We start from the raw sequence: 17,958 nt of genomic DNA on the forward strand, positions 1-17,958 counted from the left end.
AAAAACATGTTGCTGCTGCAGCCACGTTTTCTTTGATTGTTTTCTGTGAATTCAGTTCAACTTAATTTGGTGTAAAATCACAGTGAAAATGAACCAAATTGTTTTGTTTACAGTTTGTGTCAGTACAGGAAGTCGCTCACCTCTCTTCTCATTGGCTCACAGCTCCAGATGTGCTGGACTTGCTGGTTAACTACCAAGATAAAAATCAGGCAGACTTTGAGATTTCTGTTTTGATGGAGCTAAGCTAACAGTTTGCCTCTGCTTCCAGTGTTTGTGCTAAGCTACGCTAACAGGTTCACTCATCCTCTCCTTTGGAGAAGAGAACCCAAGTGTTTAATACATGTTGAAATGTCCCTTTAGATCAGTATCAGGTTTCATGAGAGCAGCAGAGGACCGAGGACGCCTCCCAGAGGAACCCCACAGACAGCAACGGGTTCTCTGAAATGTTGGACTGCTCCTTTAAATCTAAACGTCTCTTTGTTCTACACAGGAAGTGGTTGGGTTTTTTTTGTTTTTGTTTTTGTTTTTGCTACAGGGGAGATTTAACACTTTAATGTCCAGGTTCTCCTCTGGTCCTGGTTCCACTCTCAGTCAATATTTATAGATCCAGGTCCAGGTCTTCAGAGTCTGTTAATGATGTCATCCTCAGTCAGCCAATCAGAGGCTCAAGGTACAGAGTCATCACTGACTTAACATCAAGAACACTGACAGGAACTGGTTCAGGTTCTCTGGTTGTTCTGGTTCTGAAGCTTTCAGCTCCATTCAGGTTCAGATAAGATCCAGGAACTCAGAAACATTTTCAAAGCATCAAGAACATTTCCAGGAACCTTTTTAAAGAGGTTTTTGAGAACCCAAGAACATTTATAATACACCACAAATGTTTCCAGAACCTTTTTCAGGACTTCAGGACCTTTAGCAGAACCCCGTTCCAGGATCCCAAGGACCTTTTAAGGGGCTCAGGAATGTGTCCAGGAAGTACTCTTGAAACTTTTTCCAGAATGCAGGAACCTTTTTAGGATCTCAAAAACTTTTCCAAAAGCCTTTTAGAGCCCAGTAAAGATCTCTGGGAACCTTTTTACAGAGCCAGGAAAGCCAAGAAAATCCCTGGAGGAGGTTCTTTATGGAACCCTGAATTTTTTTAAGGAACCTTTCCAGGCACTCGGGAGCATTTTCAGAACCAAGGAACCTCGTTAGGAATCCACAAACCTTTTAGTGGACATTTTTAGGAACTCAGGACCTGTTACCGGATCCTTTCAGGATCCCTGGAATGTCTTCCTGAAACTCAGGAACCTTTTTTAAGAACTTGGGAACTTTCTGAGACCCATTCAAGAAATGCAGGAAGTTTTCTAGGAACACAGGAACTTTCCCAGGAACCCTTTTCCAGCAACATAAGAGTGTTTTCAGGAACTACAGAAGTTTTCCAGGAACTCAATAACATTGTCTCCAGTTTCATCAGAGGAACCTGGTTAAGGTTCTAGTTCCTCTGGAGTTCTTGTTCTTCTGTGAAAATAAAAAGATGAGAATGTCTAACGGGTCTGATCTGAGACCAGCATCCAGAGTCTGATGGAATAAATGATGTTTAAAAGTTCATCCGACCACCTCCAGTCCCAACACTTCCTGTGTCCATAAAAGGCCGTCCAACCAGCCATCAGCAGATGGAGGTGGGGGGTGGTAACCATGGCGACAGGCCTCAGGACTTGTTGTCGTCGTAGAGGTCGAGCGAGGCCTGGATGTCCGGCAGCTCCATCTCACAGACGACGCTGCGAGGAGACATTGAGTTCCTGTTGAAGAAGTGACCGCCACCGCCTGGCGAGACAGAAACACAGACCACGCCCCCGTCAACAGTATAGAGTTACTCTGTGATAAGCTGCTACCTGAGAACGTGAAGTTGCACTGTGTTAGTCTCGTGTTTATCTTGGCATGTCGTTTCGTGACAAGGTGTATCGTGTGGTGCTGCACTCTTACTGGTCACGGCGATGGTGATGTCAGCAGGTGTTCTGGGCGTGGCCTCAGGGTGGGGGGGGCTGAGTGGCTCCAGGCTGATGGAAGGCTGATTGCTGTCGCCCAGCAGTGCCCTCTGGCTGCCCGACGCCTGACTGACGCCCAGACGCTCCACGTCCAACACCACGCTGTCCACGCAGGGAAGACTTGTCTGAAGACAGACAGAGGACAGACAGACATTAGGATGGTTGTTATAGACCAATCACAGCTGGCATGTTGCAGTTGTTGATGTCATCGATGACTCACCATGATGCCAAGAGCTTTGAGGATGTTGAGTTTACACATCGGACAGGTGCAGTGTTCGTTCAGCCACGGGTCCACACACACTTTATGGAAGACATGTCTGCAGAGACACACAGAGAGACACACACACACATCATCATCATCATCATCATCATCATCATCATCATCATCATCATCAGGCAGCAGCCTGAAGGACGAGGGGTGGAGCTTATACCTGAGGTGTGTGTGTGTGTGTGTGTGTGTGTGTGTGTGTGTGTGTGTGTGTGTGTGTGTGTGTGTGTGCAGGTGTGTGTGTGTGTGTGTGCAGGTGTGTGTGTGTGTGTGTGTGTGTGTGCAGGTGTGTGTGTGTGTGTGTGTGTGTGTGTGTGTGTGTGTGTGTGTGCAGGTGTGTGTGTGTGTGTGTGTGTGTGTGTGTGTGTGCAGGTGTGTGTGTGTGTGTGTGTGTGCAGGTGTGTGTGTGTGTGTGTGTGTGTGTGCAGGTGTGTGTGTGTGTGTATGTGTGTGTGTGTGTGTGTGTGTGTGCAGGTGTGTGTGTGTGTGTGTGCGTGTGTGTGTGTGTGTGTGTGTGTGTGTGTGTGTGTGTGTGTGTGTGCGTGTGTGTGTGTGCAGGTGTGTGTGTGTGTGTGCAGGTGTGTGTGTGTGTGTGTGTGTGTGTGTGTGTGTGTGTGTGTGTGTGTGTGTGGTGTGTGTGTGTGTGTGTGTGCAGGTGTGTGTGTGTGTGTGTGTGTGTGTGTGTGTGTGTGTGTGTGTGGTGTGTGTGTGTGTGTGTGTGTGCAGGTGTGTGTGTGTGTGTGTGTGTGTGTGTGTGTGTGTGCAGGTGTGTGTGTGTGTGTGTGTGTGTGTGTGTGTGTGTGTGTGGTGTGTGTGTGTGTGTGTGTGTGTGTGTGTGTGGTGTGTGTGTGTGTGTGTGTGTGTGCAGGTGTGTGTGTGTGTGTGTGTGTGTGTGTGTGTGTGCAGGTGTGTGTGTGTGTGTGTGTGTGTGTGTGTGTGTGTGTGTGTGTGTGTGTGTGTGTGATCAGACTCACTTGCAGGGCAGGATTCGGACCACATCGTTCAGCTGGTACGCTTCGATACACACGGCGCAGTGGTTAAAATCTGGATCTGTCTCCTGAAATACATGACAGACATGAGACACGTCCCCCAACTGTCCACCAGGAGCTGGACAGACGGACTAAGAGACATGCAGGACGTCGAGTCTGAACGCAGCGCAGCAGTTTATTTAAAACGTGTTCAGTTGTTGAATCAGGTTTTATATTGAGATCGATCAATAATTTAATTTTCATTTTCATTCTTGTTTATTAAATGTGTCCATGGAAACGACGATGCAGCAAAAAAAAAAGTTTCCTGCTGCAAATATTAATCAAATATAAAGGGATTATAAAATTAATATTTTGATAATTGATGAATCGGTTTGAATCACTTTTTAAGAAAAAAGTCCCAATTCTTAGATTCCAGTTTGTTAAATGTGAATATTTCCTGGTTTCTTTCCTCGTCTCTGACAGTAAACTGAATGTCTCTGAGTTGTGGACAAAACAAGACATTTGAGGACGTCATCTTGGACTTATGGACATTTTATGGACGAAACAACTGATCAGTTAGTAGAGAAAATGAGTGACAGTGGACCTGTTTTTAAAGTATTGATCAATCTGTTGATCATTTTCTTGATTAACTGATTAGTTGTTCAGCCCATAATCGCTGATGAGAATGGAGAGACTGCGTATGAACCATGTGATGAGCGTTTCTGGTTCCTGCAGCAGGTTCTAAACGTTCCTCTTCACATCTGATTTATTCTTTCATCTGTGTCAAGTTTATCTTTGGTCACCATCGTCATGTGACCTCTGACCTCTGTGTGATTGGACGTCCATCACTGCTTCATCTGCAGCCTGAAGGTCAACAACATAAATACTAAATCCTCCTCTGGGTCCTAGTGCCTACTCTGTATCCCACCAGTGTATTAGAGATGTCCTGAATGTCCTCAGGTGTCCATCTCAGCTGGACGTAAGTGTTCTGTTAAAGGTTCATTCAGTCAAACACAAACATGTCCACAGCTGGATGAGACAATTCTTACTGTCAGAGATGAGGACAGAGGTAGAAGATGTCTTTATCCTGACCTTGTCTCCTTTCTTCACCGTCCTTGTGGTCAACTTCCCAATAGCTTTCTTTGCTGCATCACCAAGACGACGCTGAGAGACAGAGAGGGAGGACAGATTATTACATGTCTAAAAGTGTGTGTGGACAGCTGGACATCATATATGTACCAGTGGAACGTGTTAATCAACACACCGTAAACACTGTACACACTGTACAAACTGTACACACTGCACACACTGTACACACTGTACACACTGCACACACTGTACACACTGTTCACACTGTACACACTGTACACACTATACACACTGTACACACTGTACACACTATACACACTGTACACTCTACACACTGTACACATTGTACACACTATACACACTGTACACACTGTAGTACACACTATACACACTGTACACACTGTACACACTGTAAACACTGTACACACTGTACACACTGTAAACACTGTACACACTGTACACTGTACACACTGTACACTATACACACTGTACACACTGCACACACTGCACACACTGCACACACTGTTCACACTGTACACACTGTACACACTGTACACACTGCACACACTGCACACACTGTTCACACTGTACACACTGTACACACTGTACACTCTACACACTGTACACACTATACACACTATACACACTGTAGTACACACTATACACACTGTACACACTGTACACACTGTAAACACTGTACACACTGTACACTATACACACTGTACACACTGCACACACTGTTCACACTGTACACACTACACACTGTACACACTGCACACACTGCACACACTATACACACTGTACACACTGTACACACTGTACACTGTACACATTGTACACTACATACTATAGACATTGTACACACTGTGCTCACACTGTACTCACTGTATGTATTATACTCACACTGTACACACAATACATCCACTGTACACAAGTACACACTGTACACTATTCAGTGAACACGCTCATATGCAGCTGTATGTTAGCTGTGGATTAGCTTGTATGTTAGCATGTTACCTGGCTGCGGGCATCCTGGCTTCTGGATGAAGTTGAGTTAGCCATATGTTAGCCTTGTGTTAGCTGTGTATTAGCCTGTATGTTAGCTTGTATGTTAGCATGTTACCTGGCTGCGGTCGCGGGCACTGGTGTAGCGGATCTTCTGGATGAAGTAGAAGATGAGCCAGGCCGACGAGATGATCATGAGGACAATGAAGGAGATGGAGACGAAGACGAGCGAGCCGCGGTTGATGTTCTTGGTGGGACCACGTTGACCCACGAACACAGATACCAGGACCGTCAGGTTCCTCTCCAGGTGAGCCAGGATCTCCTTACCATACGCCTCAGTGATCATCACCGCCACTGTGTCACCAGTACCTGCACAAACACAGCTCGCTATGTCAGTGTGTGTGTGTGTGTGTGTGTGTGTGTGTGTGTGTGTGTGTGTGTGTGTGTGTGTGTGTGTGTGTGTGTGTCTTGCTGTTGTTCATGATCAGGAGTTCATTGATTCCAGAAGCCAAACAACCTACAGGACTTTGTTTAACTTTGGTGACGTGACAGATTCTTGAAACTGCGAGGATCCTAAGAAACACCAGATTACAGAAACATGCCCTCTGTGTGCAGCAGAACGCCCCCCCCCCCACACACAAACACACACACACACACACACACACACACACACACACACACACACACAGTGTGAGGTCATGGTGACCTCATCAATTAATGACACATTCCTCTCTATATTTAGAACTCGACATCGATCCCCAGGAAGTCACTGCCTCACACACACACACACACACACACACACACACACACACACCTCCCCTCTCCTCTCCAGCATGACATTTAAAGGAACACTTCAACCTGCTTCCCTCTGTTTCCTGTATTTATCTAAACTAGCTGTTCTCCTCTGTCTCATATCTTTATGCTAAGCTAAACTGGCTAACTACAGTTAAGTCCATATTAGAGCTGCAGTGGATCAAAAACCTCCCGGTTCAGATCGTATCACGGTTTTGAGTAACGGATCGGATCATTTTTCAGATCAGCAAAAAAGAAAAAAGTGTTGGGATTAGAATGATTTTAAAAATGCACTTGTCTTTGATCTTTGTCTGTCTGTAATTATCACCATAGTGATGTGATGTAATAATAATGATCATAGTAATGATAATGGTAATAATATTAAAAACTTCAAACTTATACAGTGCTGTACTATGTATATACTGTACATATATTAGATCATTATACACTGTACAGTTTAATACACAACTACACTCTGTAGTCTGACTCAATGTCCCGCCTACAGCAGCACATCTGATTGGTTAGAAGTGATGATCAATCAGCAGACACACTGTGTGACAGACGGGGTGAGACAGAGCTGCAGCGGTGAGCAGAGAGGAGCTGTGGACAAGTTAAGACATGACATCACCAAAGTTTGATGATCTGTTTCTATGGTGACAGCAGAGTTACATCAGTGAAAAAAGTTATGGTCTGGATTTCACTCGAGGCGACGTGACGACTTTTAACTGAGAGCTGAGCTGCACACAGCAGCATCTGTCCTGTCTGTTCACTGCAGCTCTGCATGGAGACTTCAGCTTTTAGAACTTATACAGAACTAACAGTGACAGAAAAACGATGATGCTCACATGTGGTCAGAACCGTAGAGGACGATCCGTTGCAGCCTTAGTCCATATATTTGTACAGTGACACAGGTTTTGTTATTTCAGCTGTTTATCAAAACATATCCAAGTTACAATTATAGAATCAATATGGGCTTAAAGTGCAGACTCAGCTGTAATTTGAGGGTATTCACATCCAAACTGGACGAAGAGTTCAGGAATTATGTAGCTGCCTCTTTTTCAAGGGACCAAAAGTAACTGGACAATTGACTTCAAAGCTATTTGATGGGCTCCTCGTTAATCCATCATCTGTTAAGCAGGTAAAAGGTCTGGAGTTGATTCCAGGTGTGACGTTTGCATTTGGAAGCTGTTGCTGTAAACCCACAACATGCAGGCAGAAATGTTACGAGTGGCCAAAACAGTTTGGTAGATTCTGAGAAAGAAAGAGCGCAGTGGTGAGTTCAGGACGTCCACAGAGGACAACGCTGTGCAGAATCCATGGTGAAGGATCACGATCCAAAGCACAGCTGCTCTTCAGTGTGGTGGTATGGACACACATGGCTTCCACTGAGACATTAGTGTTTATTGAAGACAGAAGCAGTCAGATGATTTCTGAAGTGTACAGGAATAAACTTTCTGCTCAGACTCAGACAAATGCTGCAAAGCTGATTGGACGGCGCTTCACAGTACAGATTTACAGTGACCCAAAACATACTGCGAAAGCAACCCAGGAGCTTCTTAAGGTAAAGACGTGGAATATTCTGCCACGACCCAGTGAATCAACAGATTAACCTGCATTTCACTTGTTAAAGACACAACAACAACAACAAAACACAACAAATGAAGTCAGCTGCAGTAAAGGAGCGTCACAGCGTTTGGTGACGGGATGGATTCTCAACAAAGTACTAAAAATGAATTTTATTTAAGGTAAAGTTAATTTTTCCCCCTGAAATGAGGAGACTTTGTATAAAAATGGTTACAATTCCTAAATGTTTCATGGGATATTTTTGTTCAACCCCTTGAATTAAACCTGAAAGTCTGTGACACGCAGAGCTGAACTCATGAAGCCCGGGTCGCTGTCCAAATGTTTCTGAGACGACTGTTTCTGTAACATGACTGTGATGAAACTTATCAGCTGATCAATAGATATGTCAAATCTGACAGATGCTAACATGCTAACAAACATATGTGCCACCATCTTGTGAGTGTTGTGTTGGAACCTCTGACCTTCGTGTCCCATCTTGACCGTGATGTCGGTGGAGTTGTTGTAGATGAGGACAGCGGTGGCGTTGTAGGCCGCCGCCTTCAGGATCTTCTCTTTGAAGGTGCAGTTTCCTCTCTGCAGCAGTGCTACCCAGTGGACGCTCCGAGGAGGAACCAGGAAACGAGTGGTGGGGTCGCAGCCCTGCCGGTCCACCACTGAGGAGAAGAGACACACTGTTACCATGGTTACTGTACCTACAGTACATTAAAAGACACTGCGGTTCCAACACATTTATAACAGATTTATAATTCATGTTTCAGTGTTTCCAACTTGTTTAATGTGGTTCTAACAGTCACCGATGAATTTCAGTTGAAAAGGAAACCTGTTGAAAAAATGTTGGAAAAGTGTTGAAAACACTGACAGTTAAAAGTTTGTTGAATAAATTCAGCATCACGTCACTGAAGAGACATGATTTCATCATTTCACATCTTCCTGAGTTTAAATGAATCAGAATCTCCACTCTGACATTTTACTGGTTGTGGTTTCTTATCGTTGGGTTTGGTGTTTTCCGTACAGCTGCGTCAGGATGACGTGGTTATCATGTGAGTGAAGTGTTTGTCAGGTGCAGACGTCGAGGCTCAGTGTTTGTCAGGTGCAGACGTCGAGGCTCAGTGTTTGTCAGGTGCAGACGTCGAGGCTCAGTGTTTGGAGGCTGCAGACGGTTGGAGCTCCACTGCAGTGTCCTTGGAGCCTCTGACTGTAATCTGACACTCGAGAGCAGAGACGCTCCGACCTTCAGCTGCCTGAACGGAAACGTCCGCAGTGCTTCAGCCGCAGCGTCCACCACATCCACGACACACAGGACAGAGACACGCGACTAAACCAGCAGGACAACAAATTCAAATGTTCAGCTGATGACTGATTTTATTGATCTGATCAGCTGATCAGTGAGTTGGACTGATTCAGTTATTATGAATGACGCTCAGCAGGAATTGATTCATGTTCTGTTTAACAACAGAAATAAACATCTGACTCTAACTGATGGAGCTCCTCCCCATCCAATAATTGATTATTAAATTAATCGCCAACTATTTTGATAACCAACTAATCGGTTTGAGTCTGATTGTTGCTTCTTAAATGTGAATATTTTCTGGTGTTTGAGGACATTTACGAGACAATAACAGGGTTTCCATCCACCTATTCTTATTCGAGTTTTCAAAAATAGCGAAAATAAACATTAATGGAAACGAAAAAAGGCCGAAAATTTGCAAAAACGTTTTTATGCTTGGAGGGGTGGATTTGTCTGCGTATCGATAAAAGGAAAGTCGACTTTTTGCTATGGAAAGTTTTTATGTCTACGTCGTGGTCACAAAAAAAGGCGGCGGACGATAAAGTAAGATATGTTTGGGGGGACAAAGAAACTGATAAATTTCTGGAGTTAATAAAAGTTAATTCTTCTTTTGATGCTCCTGTCCCAACAATGTGTGTATATTTACAGAACAACGATGAAGTTTATCAGCTGGAACATTAAAATATCTGGTCTTTGCTCTGTATTCAACTAAATAAAGGTTGAAAAGTTTCTGCAAACTTTTTATCTTGGAGGATTCAAACTGACAGTTAATGACGAGAAGAGAAAAACACCTGCTGGGTTCAGATCAGTCACGAGGTGTCGAGAGGTCGAGGTGCACCGTTCAGAAAGTTTCCCCTCACTGTCAATAAACTTATCTGAAACATTTTTTTAAATGAAATTCATTTATTACAGTAGTGAACTAACCTGCTCCGTCTGAAAAATCTCTCAGACAAGTTTCACCTTCACCTCCGACCGGTTTTATCTGGTTCAGATGGACGTAACGTTTTTGTTTCTCCTCATCAAAGCAGTCAAAGGGAGGACGAGAGACTAATTAACCTACGAGGTGCAGAGAGGAAGCGGTTCTATGTTCCACAGCAGCCTTTTTATAGGAATATCCTCAGAAAGGACGAAAGGATGAAACTGTCCTCGAACTATAGAAACGAGACGGATCGAAGGAAATGACGTCACTTATGAATAAATAATCACTCGCCGTGTTACTCATTATCACCCGCAGCCAGCAGCTGACGTTGGTGGTCAAGGGGACAGAATTAGTCGTTGTCATGACAACAGTGAGTTCTTGATTCCTAACCTTATATCCTGGGTGAAAGTAAGAGGGAGTATCAACGGGGAGCTGTGAGTTAAACGGTTTGAAGTCACTTCCTGTCAGGTGCTTCTTCGCTTCCTTCAAACTTTAACGAACACCTGCTTGGTAATTATCTCTTATTATTTAACAGACACAAACTAAGCTGCAGACGTCTGCAGGCTGATCACAGACGTGTTTCTAACAGCTCAACATGTCTGCAGACTGAAACCATCTGACTGTCTTTTCAGGTTCTTTTCTTTCTTTCTTTCTTTTTTTACAAAATAAAGGACTTTTATTGACACTGAAGACTAAAGACAGATGTTAGCAGCTGTCAGTGGGGTTTTTGTCCACTGTAAAAGAGGTTAAACTTCAGTGTTAGCTGCTTGTCAAAGCCAGCTGGGTTTAGCTGGTTCATGATTACAAAAGAAACAATAAAATAAAGAAAAAAAGAAAGAAAGAAAGAAAGAAAAGAAATAAAAGAGAAAAAAGAAAAGAAAAAAGAGACAGTAAAAAAAGCAGAAACCTGAAAATAGAAACAGCGACACAGCAGAGAAACTAAACTGTTGAGCAGTAACTATTAAATTCTTTTTTTTTTCTTAGAGACGTTTCTTTGTTCGAAGTTGGCGTCCACGGCCCAGAGAGACTGAAGACTGGCGAGGAAAAGAGCTCTGCTCTAGACATATGCTGCACACGTTTCATGTGACCAAATATCTTTATAAATTGGGTTTTTGGTGTGTAGGTGTCCAGGGCTGGACCACAAGAAAATCTCAGTATGGCCAAGTGCAATATCCAAAACACAGAACCAGAACTAAAGTTACATGTTTTTGAAAAAGGAAAAATGTGAGAAAACATGATTATGATGAGAAACAGGCACCGCTGTAATCTGTAACACCGCTGTAACACTCTGTAACGCTCTGTAACACAACTATAATCTGTGACACCGTTGTAATCTGTAACACTGCTGTAATCTGTAACACCGCTGTAATCTGTAACACCGCTGCAATCTGTAACACCGCTGTAATCTGTAACACCGCTGTAATCTGTAACACCGCTGCAATCTGTAACACCGCTGTAATCTGTAACACCGCTGTAATCTATGACACTGTTGTAATCTGTAACACCGCTGTAATCTGTAACACCGCTGTAATCTGTAACACCGCTGTAATCTGTAACACCACTGTAATCTGTGACACCGTTGTAATCTGTGACACCACTGTAATCTGTGACACCGTTGTAATCTGTGACACCGCTGCAATCTGTAACACGCTGTAATCTGTGACACCGTAGTAATCTGTAACACTGCTGTAATCTGTAACACTGCTGTAATCTGTGACACGCTGTAATCTGTGACACCGTTGTAATCTGTAACACAACTATAATCTGTGACACCGCTGTAATCTGTAACACCACTGTAATCTGTAACACTGCTGTAATCTGTGACACCGTTGTAATCTGTGACACCGTTGTAATCTGTAACACTGCTGTAATCTGTAACACAACTATAATCTGTGACACCGCTGTAATCTGTGACACCGCTGTAATCTGTAACACCGCTGTAATCTGTAACACCGCTGTAATCTGTAACACTGCTGTAATCTGTGACATCGCTGTAATCTGTGACACCGTTGTAATCTGTGACACCGCTGTAATCTGTAACACCACTGTAATCTGTAACACGACTATAATCTGTAACACTGCTGTAATCTGTGACACGCTGTAATCTGTGACACGCTGTAATCTGTGACACGCTGTAATCTGTAACACCGCTGTAATCTGTGACGCTGCTGTTGTCATCAGTTTATCAACCGGTGGAAACAGGTGTGTTGTGCCCTGGTGATGTCATTACCTCCGTGATGTGGCGCTGGAGCGATGACCACGCCCCTTGTGTCCACCTTTGGTGAGTTCTGTCCATACGTCCCATCATCACTGCTCATCAGGTGAATGGTGTTTCCTCGTCCATCCAGCACAGTGGCGTTCACCGTGGCGCGTACGTACTCGTCTGACACCATGTTTCTGTCAGAGCGGGCTGTCCACGCCAAGTGGGAAAGGGACAGGACCTGGACCAGGACCAAGACGGACGGGATGGAGAGGCGGGTCCACCGTGGGGACGTCATGTCTTCCTCTGAGTCCTCGTTACATCCAAACTGTCAGGAGACAAGAAGAAAATCCTTTAGACCAGCACGAGTCCAACAATTGTCCTCCTGTGGGAGGCAGCGTCCAACTGTCTGCTGTCCTCAATGTGTCTTTACATCTCTTTGTCCTAAGACTTAACTGTCATTTATGTCCTCCAACTGTCTCCTGTCAGTCCTCAACATATCTAGATGTTTCTATATATCCTAATTATTTGACTTTTTAAGATCCCTCTATGTCTAAAGTGTTACGTCTTTGTCTGAAAAAGACCTTATGTCTCTTTGTCTCCTCTGAATGTTTGCTCATGTCCATCAAAGAAAGTCTTCGTCCTTTATGTTCTCATAACCTTTGAAAATATCTTATGTCCACATTCTCAAAATTGATCCTTAATATCAGTTTATGTCCTCAAAAGGACGTCTTTGTCTTCTTTAAGATGTCTTTATATTGGCTAAATGTCTATATTGTCCTCCAGTTTGTGGTGTCCTTTCTAATGAAATCTCTTCATGCCTGATGGTGGGTTTGCGATATGACGAGATTAGATCGTGAAGGATTAGAACGTGTAGACGATCTGCCAAAGTGAGGAGATCGTATGGATCGTTCAGGGGTCCCTAACAGGCGGACCGCGGTCCGAGTCCGGACCCACACGCCGTCCTATACGGACCCACACGCCGTCCTATACGGACCCACACGCCGTCCTACACGGACCCACACGCCGTCCTATACGGACCCACACGCCGTCCTATACGGACCCCACACGCCGTCCAATACGGACCCACACGCCGTCCTATACGGACCCACACGCCGTCCTATACGGACCTATAAGAGATTTTAAATTTTGACGGGACGCTTCTATTTTAACTGGCGCAACTTTTCTCGTCTTTCCGTCGCTGGTTTATCTGATCAGGAAACACAGACCAACTGCAGAGAAGCTGCGTGTGGAGGAGACTGTTGCTAATGACAACACAAACTAACGTGATGGTTGATGACATCATCACCAACCAGATGCACTTATAACATTAAACAGCTGTATAAAGAGGCCTAAACGTAAAACAGGAGAGTCTGTGTTTGTCTGAGAGAAACTTTCAGATCTTCTCACAGCAGAGTGAACAGGTGAGGGAGGAGAGGAGGGCAGACTGATCAATAATCAATCACTGATACCGTCGTCCTCTCAGACTGATTAAAAATAAAAATCACAAAGTTGGTGACAAACCAAACCTGTAGACTGCAGAGTTTAACATCGTGATGTTTACAGACAGTCTGCTGTCTGTAGTTTGACAGACAGACAGAGGGTCGTGTCTAGAAGGGAACCCTAGACCTGTGAAATCTCGTGAGAGTTTGATTATTTCAGTAGAAATAACGAACAAATATAGAGTTACCTTCTAGACACGAGCGAAAAAGGTGCGCAGCTCCAAAAATATAAAATCATGTCGTGGTGTCGATGTTTTTAATGTGGCGGGCGCCATAAATAAAACTATTCACTGAAACACTGATCTCTGACCTGCTGTGATGAAAAATACTCACATTCTTTATTTAGGTATTTTTACTTTGTGGTATTAGTGTTTTTACTTGATTACAATTTTAATATTTGTCATGTTATTGTTTCCTTTTTTTGAAAAATCAACATTTTTATTGCTGTTGTTTTACTTTAATGTTTTCTTATTGGTATTTTTTGATGATTAAATTCAGACGTGCAAAATCATAAGAGGAGAAAAAGGTGTCATGTTGATAAACCTGTCCTCTGTCCTCTGTCCCCTGTCCCCTGTCCCCTGTCCCCAGTCCCCTGTCCTCAGTCCCCTGTCCCCTGTCCCCTGTCCCCTGTCCTCTGGGGGACATGGGACTGGTTTACCAGAAGAACCATGTTGTAATTTTAACATGTGATCAAAACGTTCTGGTGTTTCAGTTAAAGAGTTCGTTCATGTTCTGTTTGTGGTTCTGCAGATTTTACTGCCTTTACTTTTACCTTTGTGCTTGAAAAAAACAGTAGAAAGTAAAGTAAAAACAGTAAAAGTAAATCTAAATACATACAGTAGCATAATACACAATATAAATACATGTAAGATCGTGATAAAATCGAAATCATGATTTTCTAATAAAAATATCCTGATATATTTTTGTCATATCGCCCCCCCCCCACCTGATGGCTTGTTTTAATGTCCATGTCCTCAAATACATATTTATGTCTCTATGTCCTCAAAGGTCTTCATATTTTATTACTTAATGTCCACTAGATGTCTCTTTGTCCTCAATATTTTTCAGTGTCAGAATGTCCTCAAGTTTTTCTGTCTCTTTCTTTGGCCAATATTTCTGTCTTTTGTCTGAAATCTCTTTTTGTTCTGTATGTCTTTTAAATATTAAATGATTTTTTAAGTCCACAAATGTCCCCCTTTGTCCCAACATGTCTTCTGCAAAAATCTGTCCTTAATGTTAGTTTGTGTCCTCCATCTGTCTCCTACATGGCTTTCAAAGATTCCTTTTGTGTCTTTACACTCATTTAATGTCTCATTAATGTCCCTCAGTTACCTCAAGTTTATTTTGTCCTCAAATGTCTCTTCATGTCCTTCAAACATTGTCTTTATGACTTTAGTGTTATTAATGTCTTACAGTGCCTTTGTCTTCCAATATGTCTCTTTGTTTTTTATAAATCTAATGTTACTTCACAGTTTGTGTCCTCTAACATTCATCTTTATGTCTCTTTGTCCTCCACTGTTCCTTCTATATGTCCTTCAAATTCTTTATTTGTCCCTTAAATGTCTTATTTATTTATTTTTCAAAGTCCTCCTGGAACTTATCTGTTAGTCCTCCAAAGGTTTATTTTCTGTCTCTTTGAATTTATTTTTGTCTTATGTATGTTTTAAATGTCCACCTGGAAAATTCCTGTTTAAATTCAGCTTCTGTACTTTATGTCCAACTGTTGTCTTCTTGTCTCCTTCCATCTTTAAAGTGTCCATATGTCTCCATGTCCCTCCACGTTATGTCTCTGTCTTTCTATCTGTCCTCCACAGATCCTCTATATGTTGCTTTGTCCATTAAATGTCCTATTTATATTTTCAGTGTTATTTTGTCTCTTTGTCCTCCAGTGTTTCAGTGACTATTTGTCCTTTTATGTCCTCAAAAGATTAACTTTGTGTCTCTTTGTCTTCTCTGTATTTCTTTTTGTCCACTAAGTTTCTTATTTGTGTTTTTAACGTCTTTGATATCTTGGTGAGAATCTAATGTCAAATGTCCTTTATGTCTCTGTCTTTCACATGTAAACGTTGTGTCTCTAAATGTCTTTGTGTCTGTCCTCCACGGTCAGTGGTCAGTAAACCCTGTATTCAGACTGTCAGGGACATGAGGACAGTGTTGTCAGTCCAGCGTCTGTCTGTCAGAGCACGGAGCATCATCATCATCATCATCATCATCATCAGCAGGCCAACATCTGGACCTCAGCAGCGCCATGTCTCCGTGTCTCCGTGTCTCCGTGTCTCCAGCTGGTTAAACACTCACTACATTCAGAATTCCCTTTAAAAAACGCTCATTTTAAGAGTCTCCAGCACCGTGACTCAGTGTTTCACCGCCGCCTGAACGCGGAGCTGCACCCGCTTCATTCCGCTTTGTCTTACCGTCTGCAGGCGGACAGACAGGCGGGCTCCCGGTGCACTGACCCCCGCCTGCCAGCTCTCTCTTCCCGGTGTCTTTCCCGCTGTTCTCCCGGTGTCTCCGCGGGGCTCGGTGGCTTCACGGCCGCTCGATCCTGCTGCTGTTCGGGCTTTTATTCCGTTTTGTTTCCGGTGGTTGTTTCACGGTGCGGAGGCTCGAGCCCCCTCTCCGTCTCCTCGTTTGGAGCTCACTGCGCATGCGCAGAGCCACGACACGGAGAGGCGGCAGACAGGGCGCGTGTGCGATGTCATAACAAGGTAGAACTACCTGAGATTTACGTCAACTGTCGCGATACCTGCACACAGAACAGACCACCTGTCTGTATATTATTATTATTATTATTATTATTATTTATTTTTTGCGTTTTCTTTCATGCGTCACAGACTAGTTGAAACACGAGTCATCTATAAGATAATGCGTATGTGCACTACTTAATAACATATTTGTATAGTTTTACTGATATATAAAAGAAGATAAAGATAAAACTATAATGTTAAATTTAATGCAACACATCAGAGTGTTACAATAAGCCATATTGAAAATCATGTTAAAAGTAATCAGATTACTGCTGTAGAATGTAATAATTTTACTAAATATTTTTCAGGTATCATATGCATTCAAATTGTTTCTGTTCTGCAGAGGACTGAACAGCTGTTCTTGTGGTACATTTAGTGAAATATATTTATTTTTTAACAGAAAAGTGAGTCAACGCACACAGACGAGGTGTTTAGTTACATCTGATCTCACAGCCACGAGAAACTCTTCATTTATTTATTTTTATTAACAACAGCTTTATTATGTCAGTTTGTTCATGTTAGGTTTTAATCAATAACCTGAAAATGAAACTGAGTTTGTTCTATATTAAATTATTGAACCCTACTGAGCATGTGCTGAGACAGCATCATCACTCCAGCTTGTTTCTGATTGGAGGAATTTAGTCTTTATACTCTTTTTACACTTTCTATTTTCTATTTGACCTTTTATCTCATTAACTGTGATGAAGGAGGCTGGTGATGATGATGATGATGAAGATGATGATGATGAAGATGATGATGATGATGATGAAGATGATGATGAAGATGATGATGGTGATGATGATGATGGTGATGATGATGATGATGATGGTGATGATGATGATGGTGATGGTGATGATGATGATGATGATGGTGATGATGATGATGATGATGATGATGATGATGATGATGAAGATGATGATGAAGATGATGATGGTGATGATGATGATGGTGATGGTGATGATGATGATGATGATGATGATGATGGTGATGATGATGATGATGAAGATGATGATGATGACTGGTCAGGACTGACCTCTGCTGGACACTGCTGATCAATAAACAATAATCATAAGGGACAGAACAGACTTGAACATTAATTTTCCCGCCACAGAGGAAACAGATGAAAATAACATAAAGGCTGATTTTTTAAAATTAATTTCAGTTTGTCTGATCGATCGATCAATCAGGTCTATCAATAACACCAGCTGTTAGTTTCATTGTTGTTTGGTGTGTGTTGTTATAGATCAGCTGTTCAGTCAGAGAACACAGCTCTCAGCACAGAGGATGTAGGAGGTTCTCCTCAAGAACCACAGGAATCACCTGAAGGAACCCTCATCAGTGACAGAACCTTGTAGAACACCCCTGTGATCAATACAGGACCTGTAGACCGTCGTTCTTCATGTTTTCATCATTACAATAGCAGCGGTAAAAAAAAAAGCCAGTTTAAAGGTTCTGCTACAGAACCACATGAACACAGGAAATCTGCTTATCAGCTGCTGCTGCAGACAGGAAGTCACACAGAGACACGCAGAACCGTTTCTACTACTTAGAACCACAATTACTACTACT

At 42.9% G+C, this 17,958-nt stretch overlaps 1 protein-coding gene across 1 annotated transcript; it reads right to left on the reverse strand.

The window, feature by feature from the left end:
- Positions 1 to 1,586: 1,586 nt before the first annotated feature.
- Positions 1,587 to 16,295, reverse strand: rnf130 (ring finger protein 130). The gene is made up of 9 exons (XM_084718499.1): positions 16,057 to 16,295; positions 12,171 to 12,468; positions 8,195 to 8,386; positions 5,476 to 5,726; positions 4,356 to 4,427; positions 3,270 to 3,352; positions 2,248 to 2,344; positions 1,966 to 2,152; positions 1,587 to 1,806 (listed from the first exon to the last, which is right to left on the reverse strand). The coding sequence occupies exons 2-9, from the start codon at positions 12,436 to 12,438 to the stop codon at positions 1,691 to 1,693; spliced, it is 1,266 nt and encodes a 421-aa protein (XP_084574625.1). The 5' UTR covers positions 12,439 to 12,468; positions 16,057 to 16,295; the 3' UTR covers positions 1,587 to 1,690.
- Positions 16,296 to 17,958: the final 1,663 nt, after the last annotated feature.

This window comes from Lutjanus erythropterus, chromosome 5 (assembly GCF_056507025.1).
Source record: "Lutjanus erythropterus isolate fLutEry1 chromosome 5, fLutEry1.hap2, whole genome shotgun sequence".
In the NCBI taxonomy this organism is placed as follows: Eukaryota; Metazoa; Chordata; class Actinopteri; order Lutjaniformes; family Lutjanidae; genus Lutjanus; species Lutjanus erythropterus.